Source organism: Excalfactoria chinensis, chromosome 8 (genome assembly GCF_039878825.1).
Source record: "Excalfactoria chinensis isolate bCotChi1 chromosome 8, bCotChi1.hap2, whole genome shotgun sequence".
Taxonomy (NCBI): Eukaryota; Metazoa; Chordata; class Aves; order Galliformes; family Phasianidae; genus Excalfactoria; species Excalfactoria chinensis.
Window position 1 is genome coordinate 11,856,239 of NC_092832.1, and position 26,941 is coordinate 11,883,179.

General features: G+C 38.7%; 1 protein-coding gene across 2 annotated transcripts in view; it reads right to left on the minus strand.

The window, feature by feature from the left end:
* The window catches only part of DPYD (dihydropyrimidine dehydrogenase), a 314,271-nt gene that overhangs the window by 7,834 nt on the left and 279,496 nt on the right, over positions 1-26,941 (minus strand). Inside the window, exons 21-22 of one of the 2 annotated variants that reach the window (XR_011904470.1) lie at positions 3,624-3,767; positions 395-720 (exon numbers count right to left, since the gene is read on the minus strand). Coding sequence is in view for 1 of the 2 variants with exons in the window: in XM_072342915.1 (XP_072199016.1) it covers positions 3,624-3,767 (144 nt within the window). In the remaining variant the exon portion in view is untranslated. The remainder of the gene's footprint in view (positions 1-394; positions 721-3,623; positions 3,768-26,941) is intronic. The other variant, XM_072342915.1, reaches the window with a different exon arrangement.

Below are 26,941 nucleotides of genomic sequence, written 5' to 3' on the forward strand. Positions count from 1 at the left end.
AGCCCTAAGTTACACCTTTGCAATCATTGGGACCTAGAGCATTCATTTGGTTACTGCTGTGCTGTCCCACTCTTCTCAACAAAACTGTACCAAATGAAACTGGCAGGGAATTCAGTTGCTATGGAGAGAATCAGAGCAGAATCCATTAGTTTTATGTTACTAATGAGTGCAGAAAAAATTCATTTTGTCACTAAGCTAAGCAGATGTGGTTTTGAGTATACACAAGGAGCAGATCTGTTCTGTAGGATATTATTTTTACAATGCTACTTTTATTACCATAGCTGTATTTTTAATGCTAGTGTATCAAATATTTAATTGAAATTAGTGATTCATTAGCCATCATATTAGTAAACCTGTATTTGTAAATACAATTCACAGTTTAGGCACAGCTCACCCAGATTCAAGCAGACTCCACTGAAAAAGACCACATGCTCTGGAGATGCCAAACATCACAGTCTATTCTAGTCTCCCTTTAGAAGGCCACAGCACAACGCAGGCACTGTCAGTGTCTCATAGTGCAGGTTCAAGGGTTACCCATATGCTTGTCCTCATATCACACATTTTGCTTCAGCACAAAACTCTTAGCATGTCCCACCACGTTCAGGAGAAAGGATCACTCGGAGCTGACAGCAACAGAAGGCAAGGAAAGCTGGGAAATCTTTAGATTAGTAGAAGTAGAGACCTGCTGGTTGTGAATGGGAGTCTGTCCCAAGGACAGGCCTGTGAAGCATAAAAGGAATAAATAGTCAGAAAAATGGTGACAGAACATGGTATTGGGTCTCAAGCACACTAGATTATTGAGAAATAATCCTCAGAAATTATATAAGGAATAAAGACTAAGGTGGTAACCTGAGGCAAATACATATGTGGGACCAGTATAGAAGTGCAACAGAAAATAAAAGATCTGGGGTGTATATCCACCATATGAAGTACAGAAAAGCGAGAAAAGAAGAAACAAATCTGCTGAGTGTCAAAGTATGCAGTTTTGATTAATACTGAAAAATAGAGAAAATAAAGGGAAAAGCCACAGGGAAGCTATCCAAAAATTAAATTAAATTTTGGATAATCACAGAGGGTTTTTAAGTCTATAAAAAAGGCATTTTGGCAGCACGAATAATTTAAACAAATGTTGGAATTTACATATCACCAACCCAACAGCAGATCAGACAGATGAGGGATTTCTGGGCAAGCATCGGGAAATTTGCAGCATCCCTCCAAAAATGCAGCCAGCCAAACCAGGGGTAGTGGCTATCCCAAGGGCAGCTGGTTCTTAGGTGCTCCCAGCTTTCAGTCATACCTCTGCTTCACAGGGCTGGCACTGGGCTGGGATTAGTTATAAGATATGACCATTCCCACTCCCCTGATACGCCAGTCTGAACTAACAGAATGTATTCTCCTCACTGTCCAGAGGGTCAGCCAAGACGGAACTGCCTGGAGACACTTTGGGATTTGTAATTCTAAATGTGAATACTTCTAGGACAGCTACAGATAAATCACTCAACTCTGAGCTCATCTGCCTCTCTGCAGAGAATCCATGATCAGGGAAGGGTATCAGATAAGTCACCTTTTTTTTCAGTAAGCTTCACTCAGCTTCTGTAATGAATATTCTCAATCTTCCTGGCAGATTTTTTTCCACAACGTGTTATGGATGGGTCATTTAATAATAAACGTTATCAACGCATCCTTTTGCAGAGTGACAAGCTCCCTAACATCAAGCAAAATCCAGGTATTCTGCTATTCCTTAGTGGACATCTCTCATTTCTGTTTCTCTCATGATGATTAAAGCATACCCTTCTAAAGAGATGCTAAGGCTGAAAGATTGTCACAAATCAGCTGCCTTCTTCTAATTGCCAGAGTCCTGTTCAGTCTTGTTTAATTTAAATGAAGGTGCGAGAAAGAGGCTAACCTGATTTCTTTGGCTGAGAAGCTCCTCACAGTCACCACACACAAAAGTATTCAGTGCCTTTATGAACAAGTTTTTGTTTTAGGGAATTCATTTTCCTCTTCCCTGCAGTAAGGCCTCTGTTCTTCTTTTTAACCTGTCTCTGAGTGCTCAGCTCTTTTTTGCTTTTGTAGTTGGAATTGGGCATGATAAATTATTGACCTCAACTTATTATTTATGCTTTTTTCAAGTCTTTATGTCTGTTTTTCCCTCTTTCTAAAATTTTTCCATCATTCAGTTTATTTGCTTTTGGACAGTATCGGTTGGGTTTTTTGTTTTTTTTCTTCATTTTCTGCTGTTTTCAGAAGCACGCTATCTCATTGAAAATGCAGTTATTGGCTGTTGTTTCTTCTTTCTCTTTTCTCCTACATCAATACTTTCCCGCAAAGAGAATAGAACCATAAAACCTCTGAGGTCAAGTAGCCTTTGAAAATGTTCATCATAGTGCAGGGGGAAAAAAAAAAAAAGTACATTGCTGTTCTTCAGGACTTTTCACATACATAAAGAAGGGAATCGCTGCACAAAAGGAGGAGAGAGATTTTCAGTAGCAGGTCTCATAACCAAAAAGATCTGTCCAAAAGTGAGGGAGGTCTATAGCAATGGCAAGTAATTGAAATTAAACAAGATGACACAAAAATTCCCCTTGGCTTTTTTTTTTTTTTTTCAGTCCTAGCAGCTATCTTGGAAGACTGTATATGGCAGTAAATGTCTATGTTGCAAAACCTCCTTGGGAGTTATATATTTTGAGCCACTGTCCATGTTGTATGTTATGTTTTGGCCTTTTTTTTTGCAGGAATTCACACAAAACGGATCACACAGTGAAAGTTACCTATCATCCGTGAATATCTGATATTCTTCCATGTCTGATAAAGACTACTAATGAGCTCAGCAGATATTTCCATATGGCTTCATAAGAGATCCTACAGGAGATTGCTGATAGAAGTTTTCCTTTTGTATTTAATTATTTTTGCCTGATTTTTTTAATATTATTTTCTTTTCCTGTTTAAACATGATGTTTAAGTAGGTCTTAAAGAGAGCCCCTAGAATGATTAGCTGATGACATTTAATTTTATTGGCTACTTAAAGGAAGGGAAAAGTTCCAATGTATGGACTATGCAGTAGATGGGGACACAGGTTTTATTTTCATCTTGACATTTACCCATTGCAGAGGGTGGATCAGTTCCTTAGACAAACATCTTCCAGCATTAAAAGTTCAGTTTGAAAACCTAGGACTTAGCTCTCACGTGTATTGAACACCAACCTTTTCCACTGATTCTACATGAGAGATGGAATTGTTTAATACGTCACAAATAATCAAGAGATATCATGCAAAATGGAGCTTACACTGTTGTGTTTAAACTAAGAGAAATTAAGAGAAACGATTCAACTTCATTCCTCAAGGAATTCACAGTGTTCTACAATTACTTTTCCACTGCCTGAATATCTTGATTTTGAAAGATGAAGTTAGGAAAATACCTATACATGTACATCACAAATCATTTCCCATCGATTTCGGTTAAAAGCTAGAAAGTCTGCATAAATAGTTGTCTTTGATGCCCTCTAACAAGCTTAAAAGCAGTAATAACTAACTCAAACTGCTAGAAATGACTACGCATGTCAACTGCCTGATGGCTGATCACATCTTACATATAAACATACTCCTTTTTATTTTTATTTTTACCTTGATTGCTGGAATGGGCTTCTTTGGAATGAAATGCTTCTTTTCAGGAAGCACAGCAGCTGTGCCTTCTTCCTTCAGTTTCATCTTGTTCTCAGCTATGATTTTTTTGCGCTGTTCCAGGTAAGGCCCAAAACTGGGTAGTTTCTGGAAAAAAAATAAAATAAAATCATGAATATTATTAATATACTTAATAATAGGGCATAATAAAATGAGCGTTGAGTGTGACTTGCTTCTTACTCAGGAGATTGAAATAAAAATCAGTGGGACTTCACCAGAGTGAGAAGTGAATAAAAATCAACCACGAACTTCAGGATCTGACTTGAAAATCTATATTGAATATTAAAATATTAATATGGTGCAGCAGAAAAATAGCTGAATTGCATGTCAGCATCCAACAGACTTCTATTTCCCTACTGCATATTTGCTTATATATAAAAATGTACCATATTAAATAATTCAAATGTGTAACTTCATTTCTTTAGAATGTGAAAAGGTATCACAAAACTATCAGTTTACTTAGAAGGGCTCTAGCTGTGTTTGACTAGTCCCTTGTGTAGCTATTTAGACATATCTGTGTATTTTAAAAGCATACAAACCTGCATTTCAGGTTCTGAAAGCAGAAGGTTGTCTTGCCCTGTCAAAGTAAGGCTCACAAACAGGCTAACCAAAGTAAGGCTCAACAAATGAACAGAAACACATTCTAATCATCTCATCATTTATCTCCATGAAACACTTGTAGTCTTCTCTGTGACATTTAATCCTTGAGCCCAATTAAGTAAATCCTAGAGGAAAATTTCACTAAATTGCAAAACTCACGTGTCACCCAGAAACATGAAGTGCTTGTTCAGATTTCATAAACCTGCCAAACACCCACATGCCTGAAAGAAGTCCCTTTGTTGGCACAGCACATATACAGTGAAATCTAGCAGGCCACAATCACAGATTTGATTCAGGTGAATGAATAATGGCAGAAAACATGGATTCTTGCTGCATTTTGTTGCATGGTTGACGCAATTGTGCCCTTCCTGCCCTGAAACTAGTTCCTCAGACTGCAGTAAATATTTTGTCCATCTGGCTGAAACCTGTTCAGAAGCTACTGCAGTACTGCAGAAACTAGCAGGTAGGAATAGGGGAAACATAGCCTCAGTAGTTGCTAGCATTAATTCACACTAATAATACAACCTCAAAGAGCATATCAAACAAGTTAGAGCACTGCTGTTGGTTATCAATTTTTAAAGAGGGAATTTCAATGTGAATTTAAAAAACAGAATTATTTAAAAATTTAGAAATTATTATTTTTTTTAATGAAGTAAATCCAGAAAAGGATACACTGCTCCATGAGGGAAAAATTCCTCAATGAGCTGTCAGTCAGGATACCCAACCATGGGACCTCAGGCCTCTTGTTATGACAAATAAGAGCTTTCCTAACAGTAGGTTTTTGGCATACAGACCAAAAGCGAAGCCCTCGAAATGTTTCCCTGCTTCCCAGACTTGGTCTGTGGCTGCAACAGATTTTTATCTTCAGGCCAGATGTGCTCATGGTGCTCTCTAAAGGGGACCTGCTGCAGGCTGGGGATGCTGTATGCTGGGACAATATCTCAACCTAGGTAAATGCAAGACCAAAACTGAGGTGATGCTGCAGATCCCAGATACCATCTGTCCCATATCTAGCTATAATCACCTGAATTTGCCCAATGATAAAAGGCACTTTTTTTCACCTGTTCAATGAGAGTTTTGTTCCTATATGTCATGTTCAAGGGTTTCCTTAAATATATCAATAAATCCTTCTTTTCTGTGCAGTTGCCATACATTTGTGATTCGTGTTATTGCAAATAAAAAGCTCTAGGATAGCTTAAATTAAACTTTTAAATGTTACTGCAAGCAGCAGTATCATTGTGGCCTTATACACCAAAGGAAAATAAGGAAAATGAGTAGAAGCAATTTTTTTTTATTATTTTTTTTTTTTTCTTTTTCCCTCTAATTTCAGTCTAAACAACAAGCTTTAAAACACACACACAAGGACTGGATTCTTTATAAAATCCTTTAAAAAAAGCCCAAGACTTCTAACAGAAATCTAAAAAATAAAAATTAAAAAAAAAATAAAAAATACAAACTTTGACAGAAAACATTTATGTATCCCTGGAAGGCTGCATCAATTAGAAAGATACTTGCTACAAACTGTTTTCTCTCCATAACGTATGTGCTGATGCCAACAACTTCGGGCTAGAGAAGGAAGCACACCTGATAACAAAGCATATTTGGACTCTTCCTTGCCTAGCCCAGAACTGAACTGCAGAACAGGTAACAAAGCTAATTTTGCTGAGGTTTTAACTGAAGTAGTAAATTAAAAAAGACAGTTGTTCATGGCATGACTGATTGAAAGTCAACTTCAGGAAGTATACCCAAATATCTGTAGAATAAAGCCTCTATTTTTCTATTCTCTTGAAGTATTCGCAATCCCTTGTTTTCTACGGACACAAATGTTGAGCATATTGAAATAAAATAGATGATTTGAGGATAAGTACAGAAAAACAGTCCATTCTGTTATACAGACAAAGAGTGGTAGACAAAGGCAATTAATTCTTTTCCTAAGAAGCGGATTTTTACAAATGACACAGCCACTAGCTGGAATGCACAAGGGTTGCTCTGAAAGTAATGCCTCCTATTTGATTATGTCGGCCCACAATGTCTGAGGTGGACTTTGGCAGTATGGCAGTAGAGGCTGAACATTCCCACCAATATTCCATTTCATTCTGTTGCCATTCAACAGATGGCAGCAGAGAGGCAGCCTGACAGAATGGCACCTGACATGCAAAGTGTATGAAGCAAAAGTGTGTCACTGAATTCCTCCCTGTCCATTGACATTCATTGATGCTTGCAGAATATTTATGGAAACCAGAGAGAGGATGTGAGCACGGTGAGACTGTGGGTGGTGTATTTCAGCAGCAGTCAAGCAATGTGCAAGACAAGCCATGTTCTGGATCACCTTGCAAAGCTGTCACATCACAAGATGAAGAGTGTCTCAATCAGCTCAACATTGTGAGTCAGTGGATTATGATCAGGGAACTGTGTACTGAGATGAATATTGGTTTCAGTGCCTTGGAAATGATGGTGGCAGAATTAGAATATCACACATGTGTGATCCTTCTGGATTTCCTAGAATATAGACAAATCATCATCTCTGACTGCTACGTCACAATGCTGACGGCTCAAACTTCCAGGGTCAGGCCAGAAAAAAGGCAACCTTTCTCTTGCAACATTATAATGTCAGGGCTGAACCAGTTTGAAGATCATGGAGCACATTGCCAATCTTGGCTGCACTGTTCACTACACCTATCGTATAATTTGGGCTCCTTCTTTTCAAAGCAATGAAAGATGGACTGTATGGGTAACATCTACCTAGCAATGATTCTGTCATAGAAACTATGAAACAGTGGATCACCTCTGCTGGTGTAGGCTCTTATAAGCATTGCAAACAGGCTTTTGTTCATCAGTGATGAAAATGTACAGTTAAGGGTGGTGACTATGTTGAAAAATAGCATTTTGTAGCTGAGAATTTGTTCTATCAAATATTATTATCTTTGTGCTCTTTGTAGCTGCAGTAGTTTCCATGGAAATACAGAGGAGTCATTACTTTTGGAGTAATCTACATACCACAGACATTTTGAAAAGCCTCCAATCCAATCAGTACCATAACCAAATTACTTCAGAGGTTTTGTAATAACATGCATGTTGAATTAAACTATATAAAAACTGTGTCTTTTCAAACTAAGTGAAATGATGATTTATATAGAATACCAACATACAACCTGAGTTTTTGCTTTGCATTGCTGTATTTCCATCAAGAAATTGATTAAATGGAATGTAAAATAATTAATGGAACACCTAGATTCTAGTCCTATCTTGGGCATGCACGATGAGCTTCTACTGTCTTAACAGAAGACGACTGTGCACCCATACAAATGATCTGGTTATTTTGTGCTTGGAGTCTAGTGGTTCACAAGCAGCCAAGCCAGATTTCATCAAACAACACTGAAAAGCAGTAATATTTTCTATAACAATAAATAATACATGAAAATGTAGCCTCAGGAGCTTCGAAAGGACTTACTGAAGGTTCGCCTTATGAGTAATGCACAGATAAAGAGAAGGCTGATGAGACTTCTTGTTCAGACCTGTAGTTTCAAGCATTTTTGAGACAAAGACCATATGAAATGGCAAGCAGTATTTCAACAAAGTAAGTTACCAGATATAGCAGGAGTGAAGACGTTGAAACAACTGCTAAAGAGATGGATATTTAAGATATTTTAAAATAAAATTGTTTCTAATCATTGTGGGGGATATCTTCCAAAGCACATGGAAGATTTAATGGCACAACTCTCGATGAAAGCACAAGCAAAGAACTTGGTAATTTTAAACCCCTGCTTGTTTTTTTAATTCTTTCTACTCTATGTCTTGAAATTTATTTATTTTTCCACATATCTCCACATTCTTTGTACACTGATATCTTTGTCACATCAACATCTGCCTAGAAAAGAAACCAATATGAATATGTGGATCACAGCAAGTGTTTAGAAGATTGCAACAAGCAGAGTAATTAGATAATTCTTGTCTGCTTATATATCTGTATCAATGATGTCTATAGCTGCATTATTCGTATCCATCTGTCTCTATATAGCCATAATTTAATGTGTTTCTATTGGAGAAGATAGCATCAATAATGGAGCCAAAATAAATATATTAAGTGGTTTTGTTTCATTGTTTGTAACTGCATTATCACAAATCTGGAAGCTTGAAATATTATGTTGAAATATTTTACAAAAAGAAAGAAAAAATCCAACCCTCCCTGCTAAAGACTTCCAAAAGCTGCCTTTTAACTAATGAACTGTATAAATCTTCAGCAACACTGTGATTTTTGTTTCAGTAGTTTCTCCAGAGATTCATCATTGATGAATTTGTTCTCACCAGAAAAGCTAAATCCTACTCATTTAGAGATAACAGTATCTTCCACTAAAACTGTCTCTATCCAGATATAAAAAAGCATTACTCTGCCAATAGAGAACTGACAACATAATGAATCAACAATGAAACCTTAAGCCAGGAGAGCTTTAAGGTGAATAAGTCTGTTTTGATTATAATTTATTCATGGATCAATCTAAAGGTAATTGAGCGTATTATGAACTAAAAAAAGTGCTTGTTTCCTAATGGTAAAAACTAGAGAGCATCTTTCACTTCAGATAGCTGTAATTTTTATGAGTGCACCAGCAAGTAGTGTAACTGAATTGGAGGTGGAACAGGCTAGTGAAGCAATATGCTTCAGATGACCAAGTCTTTATACCTAACTTTGAAACTGATATTCTCTTTATTCTGTAAAAGTCCAGCTATGTCCCCTAATGCTGTAGTCATTATTTCTTTACCAAGGCGATGTCTCCTGCTAAGGGGCTGGATGTTAGAGAACTGCTGTTAGAGAACACAGATTTTAGCTAGCACAGGGATTCACCATCCTAAACCAATAGCGAGCAACAGTCTCCTACAGTACTCCAGCAGTTCCTGCTCTTACATGCTAATGAGATGAGACACAGAAAAGAACACTGGAAATAAGTAATTTTCATGAAAGGGATTTTCAGGGAGAAGTGATAACAAGGTAAATAAAGAACTTACAGAAGCAAATCTCATGATCACTGTCACATGGGGATTTGGGAGAGCAGTATCATTTAGCCATGAGGCAACAGGATTTAAAAATACCATTTCTCTCTAGTTTGAAGAATTTCTTATTGTAGCAGAAATGCAAAGTCATGGCCGGAAGCAGTGTTGAGCACCTGGTGGAAGACAGGGCCAACTCAGGGGAGCTCAGCTACATGCAATGTACCTGAGTGACTGGAAGGGGTGGAGCCAAGATCCATCCTTTCACAGACCATATTTAAGAGTTGGCAGTGGAGGCAAGGGCACCTTGCAGGATATCCCTCTGTGCCTGAGCCCTTCTGCAGATCATTTCTGTGTCCACAGCTGCTGAATTTGGGCTCATTCACATTTGCTGTATCTGAAGACTTTGCTACCCTCCTATTAACATGGTATTTTCCATCCCATTATAGCATTACACTAGTGCTGAATGTTCATACATTCATGAATGCCTAAGGTATGAAGAGGTGTATGCATTCATTCACTAAATTCCTCTTGTGCACAGCTGATTTGTAAACAATTTTAAGTGATGCTGTGATGTCTCTCATAAATCTGCAAGTAGAATGGAAGCCAAATTGTCTTATTTAACATACTTTACATTTTTCAAGTATAGTTGTTTCTGCTTGCATATAGGAAAACTAGATGAGAACAAGAAATGAAGACTGAATACTGTCTGACAAGCTAAATTGCTAATAGAAAGTTCAAACTGATGTACTGAGATACTCTATGCTCATTGCAATAGTGATGCAACAAACAAAGGCCCACATACTCTCTAGTTATGCAAATGGATGAATAATGAAGCTGGGGTTGACAGGTATGCATCTCCCTGGCCTTGAACAACTGGGGAGATAAGCAGCTGAGTGGGTAAAAGCTAAGACGGAGAACTCCTGGGAGGTTTCTCAGCCAAGTGACTGCCTCAGACATGGTGAGTATTATGAAAACTGCAGTCAAGAAAGAATGGCTTAGAAGGGTGTAATAGGTGAAGCAGGACCCCTGAAACAAGGAGCATGGTGCAGAAAGGCAATCAGATAAGGGAAACATTAACATTTAAGCAAGGTAGACATCTGCCCTGCCCAGAAGCTATGAGAATTTAAATCAGGTTTGTATGGGTCATTTTATAAGCCCTCAGTACAAAGGTTTTAGTAAGGTGTGACCTCCATTTGTTCGTATGGAAAACTTTCTATATTTGATGTATATAGTTTTTCAGAGAAAGCAGTTTCACTTTTAATGACTATTCAAGTTGCTTCTGAATCTTTCAGATTTGTTTTTTTCTAAAGTCAAATGTGCTTAAAATGTCTGCATATATCTAGAGTCCTTATTACGTCCTGCCACGTACACATGGCCCTGCCTGTACCTTACTCTGCATACCAATTCCCCTTCCAGTGATCTGCCTCCAGCTTCTTGCAACTTTACAGATACCTTTGCTGAAGTGTCCTGATGTGATATCTGCCTTTTTGCTCTCTGAGAATACAACAAAACATAGCTCTAAGATTTCCAGAGAGTTAGGAAACACAAAGTCCCAGTACTAAACAACAGCAATAATAACAACAGCAAAATCTTGTCACAATGTCAAGTACCTTGAGCTTCTTCTGGAAAGATAAACAATAAAGCTAAAAGCTGAATTCTGTTCAGCAAATGTGGTGAATAACATGTATATTCGTATTCACGGATATATGGGGAAAACATTTTGCACAAGCTTTTCCTACTAATCACATAAACTGTTAAACTAATGAAACATTAAAGGAGAAAATGAAGCTTTTGATTCTTTTCCCTTTAGATGTTCTTACTTTCTTAGACAGTCAAAGCTAAATTTTCTTAAATGCTGTTCTGTGTTGGCCTGGCAGTTCTAATGGATGGGGCTTTCCTGTACACTGCACAGGAAGAGACTAGGCCATGCAGGGGTCATCGACATGCACACACACTGGCAAGATCCACTGGGAATCCCACAAAGCCTCTCTCTGTCAGTACAGAGTATCTTGGCCAGCAGAAAATTTGGCCCTCATATCAAAGTGCTCTCACTGCTCTGTGCTCAGAGCTGAGTCATTATTGGCATCACTGCCTTTACTTTAATGATGCAGAACATCTTGCAAAATAAAAGGCAGACCAGAATATTTCTGCAGGAGGGGGAACTTTGCCTTTCAGTTATGTTGATTTTTTCCTTGGAACTTTTATTTGCTTTGTAAACAGTGCTGTCTCAGTAATCTGTCATTACTGCACATAGCCTGTGTGTGTACCACCACATTTGGTTACTCAACTATTCTGTCCACTCTTTAAGCCATGATTATTTAAAGCAAATGAGCTAATGCCCAGCCCTGCGGTAATTCTGAAGCTAAGTACAATGTTAATGTGTGTTCTAGGAAAACATACTGCTGTCACCTCACCTTGAGATATATGGCACCATGCTTGAGAGTGCTGATAAAACCATTATTGAAAATAACAATTATTTCTCCTTCCATCATATCTTTACCACTGCCAAGGTTTTCTCTACTAGCTCAGTATCACCAAAGAATTATTCTTCATGTTCTACCTCAAACACCTGGTTTTTAGAAGCTTATATCGAGTGAAGGAAAAGATTTTAGGATTATGGGCTTACTATAGTGCAGCAAAAGCTTATATTCTATGAATGTATTGAAGTCTTTCTGTCATGAAATATTCATCAATAAAACAAAAAGGAGTTAATATTTGAAGCAAGCTTAGACATTTACAATCAAAAGCCAGGATGACATAGATGATAAGGAAAATGGTATCTTCTGGGTTGAAGAAAAGATACTGATACACATTACTGTGCTACTTCAGGAACATCTGGCAGTCTGTCACTTAACAGACAACAACATCTTCTCTAAACAGAAGAGCCTTGAATTCATCAGGGATTCCTGTAGTACAGTATGTGCTTAACTTAAGTACCTGCTTTCTGTGATTTCCATACATTACCATATTCATGACACTGTGGAGTGAAAGCATTCTTCTTACTCTCTAACCAGTACATGCAAAAGAAATTAAAACATTGGCAGGCACTTTGTCTCCAGTTTGTTGGACATGTGAAGAAAGGACTTTCCACCCATTTATGTAGATGAAATTCTGTCAGCTAAGCAGCAGAGTAACAAAGATGTCAGCACAATGGCTATTAGCAAATATCTGACAGGTGAGAAAATACAACTATTCAAATGCGTTTAGGAAATGTGGATCTGCATCAGTTGCCTCAGCACTGGAAAAACTTGGTGCAAATAAAATGTTGTATTTCTACTGGTAGAGAAATAAAAAATACATCAACCCAGCATTAGCATTTTCATGTGTATGTATATACCATGGTGTTTAGATCTGTATTTTCAGCTTATGTTACACCAATGTTGTAAATTACCTGATCACCTGAAAAAATGCCACTGCTAGGCACGTTTAGTTGCTGGTAATAGAGGTTTTCAGAAAAACCACAAAATCACCTGTTCCTTTGGGTTTAACCATCCTCTCCAGGTAGTACATTTACTGAGGAGATTGAACTCCAGCAGTACCTAATGGCTGTCCGTTTTCTGTGTCCTTTCAGAGTAGCTTTAGAAGTCCAGCCAAACTATTAGAAGGAAAAAAAAAAAAAAGAAGTATTTCCTTACAGCTGTGAGAAGGCATGAGAATATCCTTACTTGTACAGCTGTGCTGGTGGCTACCGACTGGCCTGTCCATCACAGATGCCACTGACCCAGCCATGTGAGTGGAGCTGTATTTAGCAGACTTGGCTAATTCTGGTTGTGTTGAGTACCAGAATCAGCCTAGCACTGTTTCTAGAACTGTGAAACTGCATTCAAAGTGCCTGTACAACCCATGTGAACCTGTTAAAATTTTCCTTGAGTAACTTGATGCTACCACACAGCCTGAGAGCGAATGCAGGGCTTACACAGTGGAAATCTATGTTCGCACCAGGGATGTTTATAGAAAAACATACTGTTTAATGAGTCATGCCTATGAAATATGTGCTGCCGGGGAATGGGAAACCAGGCAGAGGGGGAGACCAGTACTACTTCTTCCAGCCTTTGGAAGAACTCCAGATTTTGAAAGCCACTCTGTGAAGCTCTGAGTCTATTCAGTAAAATAACCACTGTTGTCACTAGGCATAAAGGAATGGCCTTTTCACCACTGTTGACTGTATTTTAGTTACAAGTTTACTCATTAAGAACTTTCTTCTAGCACAGCTAAACTTGCAAAACAACTAAGTTCCATTGCTGGAACCACCACAGATTTGTTTCTTTATTTATTTTAAATGGAAACTGCAGATTTGTTATCAACTTGCCTACTGTAAACAGAGCATTATTTCAATATATCTACCACTTTTATCTGGTAGATTGCACATCACAAAACTACTCATATTATTGTATTAACAGATTAATTAAATGCAAACCATTACTAATAATTTCTTCTACCACTTCAGCGTCATTGTAATCCATCTCTTGTCAGCACTTATCCTCCTTCTGCACAGATTACAATGCCTTCCCTCATTCATCTCTCACACAGTAATCCTTCCATCTCTACTTCACTAAATCCTAATTTAAATGTAAAGTATTCAGTTCAGATAAATGAGCTCTAGTGACTTCTTGAAGTTAAGACCAAGAAGACCGCTACTGTCTTTTAAAGCCTTCAACTCAACAATACAGTGGTTTTTATCATCACCACGATAACCTAAGTAAATTTCATCCTAGGAGTCATAATACAAATACTTTTGGCATTAATATTAAGTGCTTCCACACCTAGATTGTCCACCTGAGTCAGCTAGAGAAAATGTTGAATATCCTCTTATGAGGAGTTTGGGTGTTCTGGCTTGAATAAGAGCATCCAACATCTTTTGTGCGATATTAAAAAAATGAGAACAACAACAAATACACACACAAACCATAATATATACAGACTCCAAAACTGGAATGGTCCACCAAAAGAATCTGAGGATAAACTAGCTTGACCATACGATGTTATTTAAACTTTAAAGAAGATCTGCAAATAAATATTTGGTTAACTATTTAGAAGTTTTATATTATATCTAACTTGCTGCCAGAATAAAATACTAATAATGTGCTATGAAAGTGATATCTTTCTTAAACAGGAATAAATGTTTTACGTATCACCATCAATCAAGCAGTGAGAAGATGCCGGTGTGTAAGTACCAAGTAGATGCTATACAAAAACCTAAGTTACACAAACAAAGTACTCATAGAATCAAACTTCCAAGTCTCCTGCAGAGCTTCTCTTGCATGTTTATCTGCCTTTATAATAGTTAAAGTGTGATATCAAAAGTATAATTATATTCAGAAAATGACAATACAATAGTCATATATTCTGAAATGCTAACTTGATTAGATTTTCACTCGAGACAATTTGAGTTTTAAAAATCCAATGTGCAAATCATTAGACATACATACATATAACAGGCATATATCACTGTATTTTTAAAAACCGACTTGTTTTAAATTACTGTAATGGCCTTAAAATGAGTTCTGAGCATCTTGTTACTACAATACTTGCTCATTTGTATGCACAGTTAGGCTTGCAAGTATACGCATTCGGTTTTCACTCTGCTAATAAATATAACCATGGACACATATTACTTCAACATGCCATCCACTTTTTCATTGGTCATGTGTTCCTTATGTGCTTACAACTGATATATAGAACCCTTTCCTTTACATATAATCTTGCTCTTTGTATTCATTGGGCTTTTCATTTTTTTCTTTTTTTCTTTTTTTTTTTTAATTTTTTTTGGCAGCTCAAGAGAATCAGTAATACACAACAAATGATGCAACTTACTTATACTCACAAGGAAACTCCTATCCTGATCCTAAAACCTTTTGCATGTGGCTGAATCCAAAGCACACAGGGAGTTATCCAAGGTTAATCCCTGGAGGAAGAAGGACCACATCCCACTGGCTGACCATAGCCTGCTCCTCTTAGGCATGCATACACACTTCCACCTGACATCATGTAAACCCCACAGAGCTTCTGTACTCTGTATTTTAACATCACATCCTCTTTTAAATTCTAAAAATAATATTCTCTATACTCCTGACATAATCTACCTTCTCAAAGTTATGCCAGATATTTACAGTATCCAATCTACAGCTCAAAACTATCATGGATAGCTATTTCTACAAGAAGACAGAAAGGGAAACAAAATTTTCCTAGTGCAACTTCTGTACGTTAATGCTGCCTACAACAAGGCTCTGCTATAAAGGTCACAGATGACATAATTTATATTATTATAGATAATCTGTGTCTTCTGTGTGCCTGCATTTCTCCCTCTGTATTTTATAGAGGTGTTGTGTATTCTGATGGATAAAGCTCCTAGGAGAGCTTTAGTCTCAGGCTTACAAGGCAGGTGTGGTCACCACACAGGAGATTTGTTGCTTCTCCTCCAGCAGGACAGGAACATTTCCTGTCTCCAGAGATGCAGTGAATGACCTTGCATGAGCAATACGTTTGCTCTCAAATATCTCTCTTTTTGTCAAGATTGCTCTGATGAACCATACAGCACAGCAGGGCAAACTGCTTCCTATTACTGGGGGTGTGCCAGGAGTGGGATGGGTGGGGAGATGCACAGGGTAGCAAACTGCATGGGTGACCTTCCCATGCTCTTTGGCCATGGGAAGTGCCTGGAGCACCTGCCAATAGGGAAGGGGAGAGGGAGAAGGCTGTGAAGGGAGAGCAGGAGTCATAAGGCTGGAAGGGGCCTCCAGAGAGCAACTAGTTCAACCCCCCTGTTAAAGTAGGTTCCCTAGAGTAGGTGACAAGATGATGGCTGGTGGGGCTCTCCTGGACAGTAGCAGCAACTCCCTGTCCCTTATATATCCTGTGCTATCACAGCCACCTCAAGCACTGCCTGCTCCAATGTGACCCGATGGAGTGGCTTGTGCTCCTCAGCCCCCATTTCAGGCTATCTGCAGGCTTAGAAAAACATTTACTCAAGCTCAAATGTCAGAAGAGGGAGAGAGAGAGAGAAGGCACCTCAATCCAATATATTCTCTTTCTCCACATGGATTAAAAAAAATTTTTTTTTCAACCTCTTATTTTGAAGTGGAGTTCTCTAAATTTTCTGCACACAAATGTGTTGATGCAGGACTAAGAGAGCTCACTGTTGTGACATTCCTCAGCTACATACATGAGATGGCATCATTAAATAGGAATATAACCACTCTCCATCCTTAACCTGGGAAACATCACAAACAGAACTTAGTACCTATTACAAGTAAAAAAAAACAGAACTCAACTTACTTGGCAACTTGGGTTAGAGGATTAGTCTGTCACCATCAATACTGCAACAAATGTGACTTGCTAGGAACATAAAGTGTGGGTGGGCATTTTTTCTGCACAGCCTGCCTCTCACACAGCTGTTGGAGCAGTGTGGAGTTTCACAAGTCAGCTATAAAGATTTTCAATGGGTTGTTCATCAGTTTGTTCCATTCTGCTGCCAAGCCCTGGTAAAGAAACTGCCACCTTATCCATTTCCTTGGTCTCCTGCTCATCGTGTGCAGGCTTGGGGGGGTGACACTAGAAAATATGTTCACCCACTCCTACTTTAGACAAATTAAAAGGTTTCTTGTGCGTGGGTGGCTTGTGCTCAAGCCCATGATTTATCTTCAGGGAAAGGTTTGGTATCAGCACAGTCCTTGTTTCTTGGTGGCTGTTAGCCTCTGGATTTCCTTTCTTTTTTTTTGTTATTCCTTTCACCACTGTCAGCTGCAGTGCTTCTTGAGGCATTAGGCACTGAAGTATACACATGTACTGACATCAGTACAGCATCAGGCCACTGTGAGTGCCATCGTTTACTTACTGGAGATGTCTTGTTCTCTACTGATTTCTTGAAAAGACTTGGAAATTTCAGTTCTTGACTCAGTTTTATCATTTGACTTGCTGCAAGACAATGATGGTATGGGGGTACTGACTGATGCTCAGCTGAACATTAGCCAGCAGTGTGCCCAGGTGACCAAGAAGGCCAAGGGCATCCTGGCTTGCATCAGAAACAGGAAAGTAATTTATTTTCCCCCTGTGCTCAGCACTGGTGAGGCTACACCTTGAACACCTTGTCCAGTTTCAGGACCCTTGGTGCAAGAAAGATATCAAGGCCCTGGAGTGTGTTCAAAGAAGGGCAACAAAGCTGGTGAGGGGTCTGGAGCACAGGCATTATGAAGAGCAGCTGAAGAAGCTGGAATTGTTCAGTCTGGAGAAGTGGAGGAGACCTTATTGCTCTCTGTAACTACCTGAAGGGAGGTTGTAGTGAGCTGGGGGTTAGCCTGTTCTCTTGTGTAACTGGTGATAGGACTAGAAGCTTCAAGCTGTGCCAGGGGAGATTTGGACTGGATGTTAGGAAATACTACTTCTCTGACAGAGAACAAACCAGAAACGGCCTATGCTCTACAGTTTCGAAGTACAGTTCAGGTAGCAGGGAGCCACTCCTTCTGCAGGGACTGTTGCAAGATGTCTATCAAGCCACAGAAGTCTGACTGATACAGATAAGGTCAGGTCCTGAGATTTGCTGTTTGAAAGTCAATTGCCCTACTTTTCCTCAGAACCTATTGAGAGCGTAATGACTCTTCATGCCTTTCCCTTCTGTTAAGCCTATGTTTCTCCAAAAGTAATGTACAGCTTGATGCTCCCCAGTATACAATCATGCATTTCAATGGAGGATCCCATCCCAGCACAGATGTGGCAGATGCACAATGGCATTTGTGCTCAGTGATCTAGGTGCTATAGAGTATTGTAGACTTTTTACCTCTGGTGTTGCAGCATTCCAGGAGGCTGATGGGACTTCCCCTTGCAAATATGGCCAACATGAAAGATCAAAGGGCATAAGCTAAATCTTTGCTTCATTCCAGCAAGGTTCTTTGTAGCCCCTGCCTCAAACCAACAGATACCTGGCTTAAATAGTATTTATGCTGAATTTACTTGTTTTCTCTGTTTCTATTACCTTGAAGATCTGACATTCTTGTTCAACAGTACTGTTTCTGTGCATACCTCCCTCAAACAGCAGTGCCTCCAGCACCCTGCATCCTACGATAAAATGGCCTCTGCATTTGCATGCTGCAAAGCTGCACTGTGGGATATTTTGTATAACTCCGTTATATGTGAGAAGACTGCAGGGAATTACAGTGGTTATATTCACGGTGTGGTTTTGTTTAGTAATCACCTCAGGAGATTGTACGGATCTGAAAAGCTTGGAATAGTTCTGTGAGATGGTTTATGAATCCTACTAATCTTCAAACTGACTTATCCATTTTCAGGTGCGGGTCTATCCTGCATGGTTTTTACTTTTTAGGAGCTAGGTAATAGCCTTTGGGAGGTCAGCAATTATCCCAGTGCTCCAGGAGTCAAATGCAATTTCATCTCATTTTATTTCATTTTAGATTTATTGCCTTGGTCATTTCAAGCAGATAGATGAGATTGTAATCATGATCAGCTACAGCTTTTGCTGTTCTGTTTCTGCATCTATACAGCTATGGCAGCAATCTCAATAAGCCCCGTTTGCTCTTCTTGCTTATATTCATGGTATTTTTTACAGCAGGTTTGATCTCAGATTACTTTTTCTTCCACCTGCATTGCCCCCAAAGGGTGCTTAAGAAGTTCTGTGGTAGTTACTTTCTTTAATTCTTATATCTAATACATTTGCAAATATTTCAGTTTTGCATCAGAAACTGACACTACTTGTATTTTTCTGAGTGGTAGCCTGCAGGTCTATATAATACCTTGCTTGAATTGCTTACGAATATGCACATGTTCCTCTCTTTACAGCTGGCTTGCCTCCCATGTCACCTGCAGCTCTGGAAAACCTCAGCAATGAGACTTACATCCTCCTTACTTACTCCCCCCTCCAAGCACAAAGGATGTTCTATTAAGCTGAAGCTCTACTGGCTGCACCAATTTCTAGCTCTTCTATGCCTGCAGGATGTTCTAGACCTTTAAAACACCATGCAGACACTGCTTCAGGAATCCTGCAGTTTACTACCCATTAAAGTTTTCTGGCTTTTTGATTGTGACTTTTATGAATTGCTTGCCCCAGTTTGGCCAAATACTTCATTCATTCACTTGAATTAGTTAAAAGCACTGTATTAGGATATTACTATTTCCTGGTATTTTTTGGTGCATCCACTTCTCTTTAGTATTGTTCTTGTAATTTACACTGTCCTATGGTTGATTATTCTATTGCATAATGGTAATCTGTATTTGTTTTTCTGCAGTTGTAGATCCTCACAGAAGACCCACACAATCTCTGTTATCTAACATTTACAGGTGTTCAGCTGGCCAATTGGCTCTCTGCCTCTTCTCTGTTTTTGTGCTGCTGCTCTCAGTTTAAAGTTCACGCTTGTGCAAATAGCACCAAAATGTTTTGGGTTTTGTTGTTTTGTTTTTTTTTTTTTACTGTTCTGTGGTGCATCAAAGCCAGATATGTTCAGCAGTACATTTTCCGAATCTATTTTTTTTCCCTATGATACATTTTTATTTGTTCATTTTGCTACTGTGAGCAAGCTTTGGTGAAGCAATTTTCTTACCGTCCCAAAGAATTCTATATGCAAAACCACTACTAACAAAGCATAGACTTTCCTTCTCCACTTTGTGCTAATGCATTTATGCTTGCACAACATCTTTCCTGGTCTAAGCAAACGTTTTCAGTGGTTAACAGCTCCTGTCTCTGCTCCACTGCTGGCTGGCCTCAGCTTGCTCACTAATTGCACAAGTTAGCTCTGCATCGCTGTGGTACTGCTGCATGAGCTCTCCAGGAGCCACCACATTAGTGGTTCAGTTTCAATCAGGTGTACACTTCTGAAAGGAATGTCCTGATTATCCCCACATACTGCGCTTTGGTTCTCACTGCAGAGCAGTCTCAGAGAGCACAAACTTGGATTTTATTTTGGATTAAATGAAACCTGAATGTGTGCTACAGCAGCACACCTAAAATGAGCTCCAGCTGCTAATGGGCATTTAGCTCACAAGGCTAGACTAGAGCTAGAACACAGTAAAACCCCTCTGAAACACATGCTGTACGGACATCAGTCTGTAGCAGCATCCATTTCATTCTGCAACTCCATTCCTATTTGTCTGCACAGCTTCTTAATGTAAAAATAGCTTCTGAGGACTCTCATTTGAATTACTGAAACTTTGTCCTACTCTTACTTACAAACTGAATTCATCCATTAGAACACAATGAATTCAGGGGTTAGCTGCCTTATTCTATTTAGAATGGTAGCAAGCTATAGTTTTTATAGCCTATCCGTCCTTGGATAAGTCACATCATACATAAATATGTGAATTAGTCACACATATACTACATTACATTGAATTCTATTTTATTTCAGATAGCAGATATTTCTGTAACGCTTCTAAAAATTCTCACTGGTTTTCTTGATTTTGGAGCCTCAGGCTGTGAGAGCTCTTTTTCCCAGTGCAATTTTCACAAACTCCCAATATAGCTCATTTTTATGTCCATCTGTCCATTGTTTGTGCCCACTCACAAACTGCCATAATCACTACTCTCTCCCTTTCTCCCTTGCTTTAATGCTTTTCTAAGAGTCTCAGTCTATATTCACAGTAGTAAACAAGTCTGGGAGCATTCCTGGGCAGTACAACGTTGTCATCTATCCTAAAAAAGTGTTACAATGTTTCCTTGCCTGCTCCATGGCCTGCACTCCCTATCAGCATCCCAGCATTTCCTAGAGAGGCTTTGGAAGTCGGCATGCTCCAGGAGATGCTCCCAGCAGGCAGCCTGCCTGCAGCCAACCTGCTTTGGAGACTAACAGCTTCTGATCATTGGCACAGGCTGCATGGTGCCAGCTGGCCTCAGTACCCTGGAATATTCCCGTGCACGTTTAATTTGAAAGTACAGCCATCTCTCTATGTTCTGAAGTTAGATGCCTATAGGAATCTAGTCACTTCTGATGTCTGTGCCCAGGCAGACTGAAGTACAACACTGTAACATCCAACTAGTTTCAATAAATGCTATTCTTTGTCATTAGAGATTTCATGGAACCAAACTCGCAAGACTTTTATAACCATAAAAAGTAAGTCCTGGCATGGCATTATTTAACACAGATAGGCACTGCAGTTTTTAACATTTAAGAACACATTTTTTTGTCTTCAAAAAAGGAAAAAGTATAAATGTCACTTCATTTTCTGCCATAAATAAACAGATAATTAAAATAAATAAATAAATAACACTTCAGCATAAGCCAAAGACTGAGGTATATCTTCAGTACAGTCTTAAAGCAAGCTGCTGCTCCAGGAGTGTCCTCAAGGTACATGATTTCTCAATTAACATCAGGGATTCCTTGTATAACCTGCATAACACCAGTATACTCTTAACGTGGAGGCAAAGCATCATTAGGATGCTATTAAGTTTTCTTTCAGGCATGTTCTTATAGGTATCAGTGACACTAACACTGGCACAGATAGATTAAAATGTAATAATATTTCAATTTGATCTCCAAGTGTAAAAGCAGCTTAGAAAACATAATGTAGGTTCCTCCTTCCACAGGAACTCAGTTTATCTAATATAATTTGCTTTTTTTTTTTTTCCCCCCCTTAGAAAAGAAGTTTCTTCAAAGTCTTTGTATATTTTCCCCTGTAGAAACAAGTGATGGTGAGGGGCTCACTTTTTTTTAATAACAAAACAGATCTGAGCTATGCCAAATACTTGGCAGGCCCTAATGGCAATACCAGGTTTATGGATGGTATTGGAGGAGTAGCCCTGCCACCTGGTCTGTCTCTTCAAGGATAAGAAATACTTTGAGAATTCTGGTCTAATGTCTTACTTTTTCCTCTGAAAATAATACAAATTGAGTGTGCACAGAATCAGTCTAGGCAATGGAACTGGGAACTCATTTTCATTTCCTTTCAGTGTTTAATTAGGTTTTTTGAGCCTGCCTCTCATGACTGTTTCAGAAGACAAAAGAAATGAGATAAAATGGACACTTGCTTCATACTGTTGTCTTCTCTTGCAAAAGTTTTATGCCACCTTCATCATTACAATAGTGTCTTCTAACTAATGAACTCCACCTATCTTACAAGGCTCACCTGCTCTCTCATTTCCATTCTTTGGCTACCAGACAGGCTGTTTTGTTTTTGTAAGATTTTACTAATTTCCTTCCTGTAAAAAGAAAAGCAACAGCAGTGCAGATACGCTCCTGCAGAGATAAGGCAAAGTTGAAAATGTGCCTTTTACACTCAGCATGAAAGGCAAAAACACTAATTGATTCTTAAATTCTGTGGGAGCTTGTGTCACAGCTTAGGACATGCCCTTACACCACCTCAGTCACCTCGGACAGCTGTATTAGAAAAAGAGCACTGCTGAAGATCCAGCAAGCACATGGAATGAATGGAGTCACGGAATACCATCTTCACCCTGAGTTTTAAGCTAGCATGTAAAAAGCAAAGGATCCTTGTTACTGACTGTGCTGCAGAAAAGAACAAGACCTGCTTTGCTGTCCAGTCCCGGAACAGCCCACCTAGGGCTTCTACACCACCACCATCCCAGCTTCCAACTCATACTGGGAGGTGGGGAAAAGCAAAAATGCTGAAGAAATGGAAGTAATAGAGGAAGTTAGTACTTCGTCTGAGATGGCTGATGGGCCTTCCCTTTAATACATGCTGAACCTTGCTGCTGAAGTGACATGCCAGAAAATGCTGGGAACCCAGCCTAGAAAAATGGAGGGAGGATGGATCTGGTGGGCTTGCTGTAACTCATGCTTTTGAGCATTTGCTGCAAGCTAAAGTTTTCCAGGAAATAATTACAACTGCTGCTACTTTATACTTTCTTTTGCCTCACAGTAGAAGGTAAATCACAGTAATAAATCCTTCTATATAAATGCAAAACAGAGCTAAAAATGAAATTGATGTCACAATTTTAATTTACCTCTTCCATTGTTGTTAATTTATACGCAAGTAGTGTGCTGTAAGTTTTCCCTGGAAAACAGTCTAATTCATTTTAAGCATCCTCCTTTGAAAGTCAGGTGCAGGTACTCTGGGTTTCATGCTGTATTTTTGTATATATTATTGGATGTATATTATCTCTGTCTTTTTCTTTTTTTTTTTTTTTTTTTTTTTTCCTTTTTTCTCAATTTGTGGAAAAGAACACAACCTTATAGTGCAACAAAACAAAGTAGATTTCATTGCTTATCTGAAGTTTCTGATTGCTGCCATGTAGGATGAAAAATAATCTAAGATGTCATCATCTGTAATAGATGATAGTAAAAAAATAGAGTAGCCATCTTAGAGCCTTATGTACATATGAGCTATCAGGAGAACAAATAAAGATCAAACTTTGGCCAAGCTCCCTTCACAACTAGAACTGTAATGAGAGCCATGCAGGCTGAGCCAGGAACAGCCACTATGGCTGTTGTGGGAGAGAAAACACTGAGACACTGTGAATTTTTTTCTCTGGTTTTCCAAGAGAAGAGTTCAAATGTGTTGTACTCCATCTTATTTTGAAGGGGAAAAAATACCCACAATTTGGAATGAAATTTTTGAGGTGCAGAACTTCTATCTGGGAAAACATAGATAAACTATGCTACTCTAGTCAGCACATTATCCTGCTGCCTTCTTTTACCTTTAAAATTATCAAGTTATATAATAGTGCCTTTTAACAGGAACATGAGGGCAGTGTGACCGAAAACAATCGTGTTGTTTTCTCTGCTGGGCTTCCAGAGGAAGAGGACAGATTTTGGTCTGAAACTGATTTCAGATTAATCAAGATATCTGTAATTAGGACATCGCTATCACTGTACTTCATCTTTCATTGAACACAGATTAATTAATTAACATTTCAATATATGAGTGAAAACTTTTATCTCTCAGCTAAAATATTTTCCTAAAACCATTCAAAACTTAAAAAAACCAAACAAACCAGAAATCAGATTTATGCTGAATTAGCTCATACTAATTAGTCTTCAGCAAAGTACCTAGACTATTAGTATTTAAACTAATTATTACAGCTACTGTTAAAATCAGATTTCTTCTTGGTTTTCTTAACTCTAAAAAAGAAGTCTACCACTTTATAACTGTAATGGCCAATTAGAGGCCAAATGCAAAGGAACTATCCCAGCTTAATGTTTTAATTCAGTTGTTCAATAATTTCTATTTCTTTGCATTATTTTTACATCATTATCCTTTTATAATACCCTCAAATATACCTATAAAACTTTACAGCCCTTTTCCAGTGGCATATGGTGTATGTTGTGAAGAGAAGTGTGCTTATGAGCTGCAAGAATGGAAGAAAATCATATTGCCCTCGTGGGGCTGAGACAAAGAGAGATGACTATAGTTATGAGCAGAGGTACTGTTGCATCCACCACTACCAACCAAAGTCTTACTTCTCTAAGCTTTCACTGCAAGAGAATTGCCTTGGACATTGCACTATGGGATTATCTTGTAAAGGGCTGATAATACTGTACAATCTTCCAGTGCTTGAAAGTGAGTCATGTTGCGCTGTGACACAGTCCCTCTCACTGCACTGCCCAGCTAACTGGGCACACCTTACCTTGAATGAATTTTAACTGAACAGACATTAATTTCACTAGAGATGGGGAAGTCAACATTCAGCATACCTGGGTACTGTTGAAGTGTGATTTGTCACATCCTGACCTAGTTCAGCTCCCTAAACAAACATCAGTCAGTAGAGATAAGCTCTCATAGCAGAGGCTTTGAGTTAGACGCGCCTAAAGCTTTTGGTCACAGTTCTCAGTGCTGGGTTTCTAAAACAAACTCTCAGAATGTATACGAAGGTGTACAGTCAACAGATATACAATTGGAAGAGTAGCATAGTTAGGATAGTACTTTATGGGTGTTATAGTTGGAAAGATTATTGTGGTGGAAAAAGAGACAATAAAAAATGAAATGCTTACCTGCATCCACTGCTCACATTGGAGAACTCCAGAAAGAGATCCTTCCCTGGTGGCAGTCAGACCTTAAATAGGGTTTAGGAAGAGTGCATTCCAGTCGCTCAGGTGAATTGCCTTCACCTGTGCTCCCACAGCTGACTCAGTCCTTTCCTCAGGTGATCAGTGGTTCACCTGAGGAAATGGATCACTCAGCAGTTCCCATACAGAAGGAGATCATGTTTTCTAAATGGATGTAGACTTACAAGTTTTTCAGACTGTAAGCTCATCCTCAATGTTGTTATAAATAACTTTGCAAACAATTCACACTATGTAGGCTAAAGTACCTTGGAGATAAAAAGCAGAAAAATAAATTTAGTCTTATGGAAAATGGTAAACACTAACTTTCTCCTCCATCTGCTTCTCTTTGTAATTAAGGCCAAAATCCAGCAGCAGGCACAGAAGTCCACCCACAGATCAGACAAGGAAGGTCAGAACCAACCTATGACAAACTTGCTAATAAAATGCTTGCAGTCTATCAAATAAATGATTATGATTTTGTTGTGAAGAGAAAGATGGGAATCCTGGAGCATGAGATATTAATGAAGTGTGCTCTGTGCCACCCAGAGCAGCAGCCCCAAAAGACCACACTTCCTGGATGTTCTTTTATAAACATTCCTTACCAATACCACACTCACGCTACATTCGTCAAAGGATTCTTGATGCTCCTGCTTTAACAGGTATGGTTAAAGGCTTCACAATGTCATTTATGCAAATGTAAATGGCATGTGAGTTGTTCATAGCTTAGTGATATATTTGGAGTAGAAGGAAACATGAAGATATATTTGTGCTCACGTGGTTTATGATGAGCTTCCTGGTTTTCAAAATGCAAATGGAAATGTTTGAAATGGATACTTTAAAATGTCAGAAACCATCAGCATTTGAAAGAAGCTTCAGTAAAGGCAGTAAAAAAGGCTGGTGAGCCTGGATTAGACTTCTAGGCTGGAATTGGAAAGGATGCATTTTTGGCATATCTTCTATATTTTACATCAGAGCATGGCTATTCAGCAAATAGTAAGTAATGATTAGCATAAAGATGGGTAAAATAAACAAATTGAATTATAATAGATAGGTTCTAGAATTGGACTACTTTAAACTCAGCTGCAAGGTCTTGGATTTAAAAAAGATGTAAAAAAAACTGTGCACTCTTTCAGTGGTTTGCTTCTGGGCTTCTTATGATTCCATACATACTGTATAAAACCGCAAGGTATTTGATAGGTGTTATGTATAAATAAATCAGCAACTTGGAAGAGATACTACCTAGTTATACCAAAAAATGCATTAATTATTCCAAGCAGACAAATAGGAAAGAGATGAAATGTATAACAAAAGGATAGATATACAATGTGATGTACCCTGAGCAATATATGGGCTATACAGCGACTTAAACTCGGTAGTTCCAAATGTAGCAATCAAAAACAGAGATGTGGCATAAAGAATAAAACGGAGCTATTTCATTAAAACTTGCCTGCTGAGCTGAATGAAGGGCAAACAAGGTCTTACCTATGTGAGGATTAGACCCACCTTCTTAATAATAGCTAGTGGAGGTGTTCTTAAACATCAACCATCAGAGTACCCAAGCGCAATCAGTCTGAATGAGATCTCAGGAAATCAATAAAATTCTTGCCAGGCCCCTTCAAACTATTATAGAGCCCCAATGTGCTACAGAGCTGCAGATTACAGGCTGGCTGTAATTGCTCCCTGGAACAACCCAAACACGGTTCCAGGGCCTTAATGAATTCTGTGCAGCAT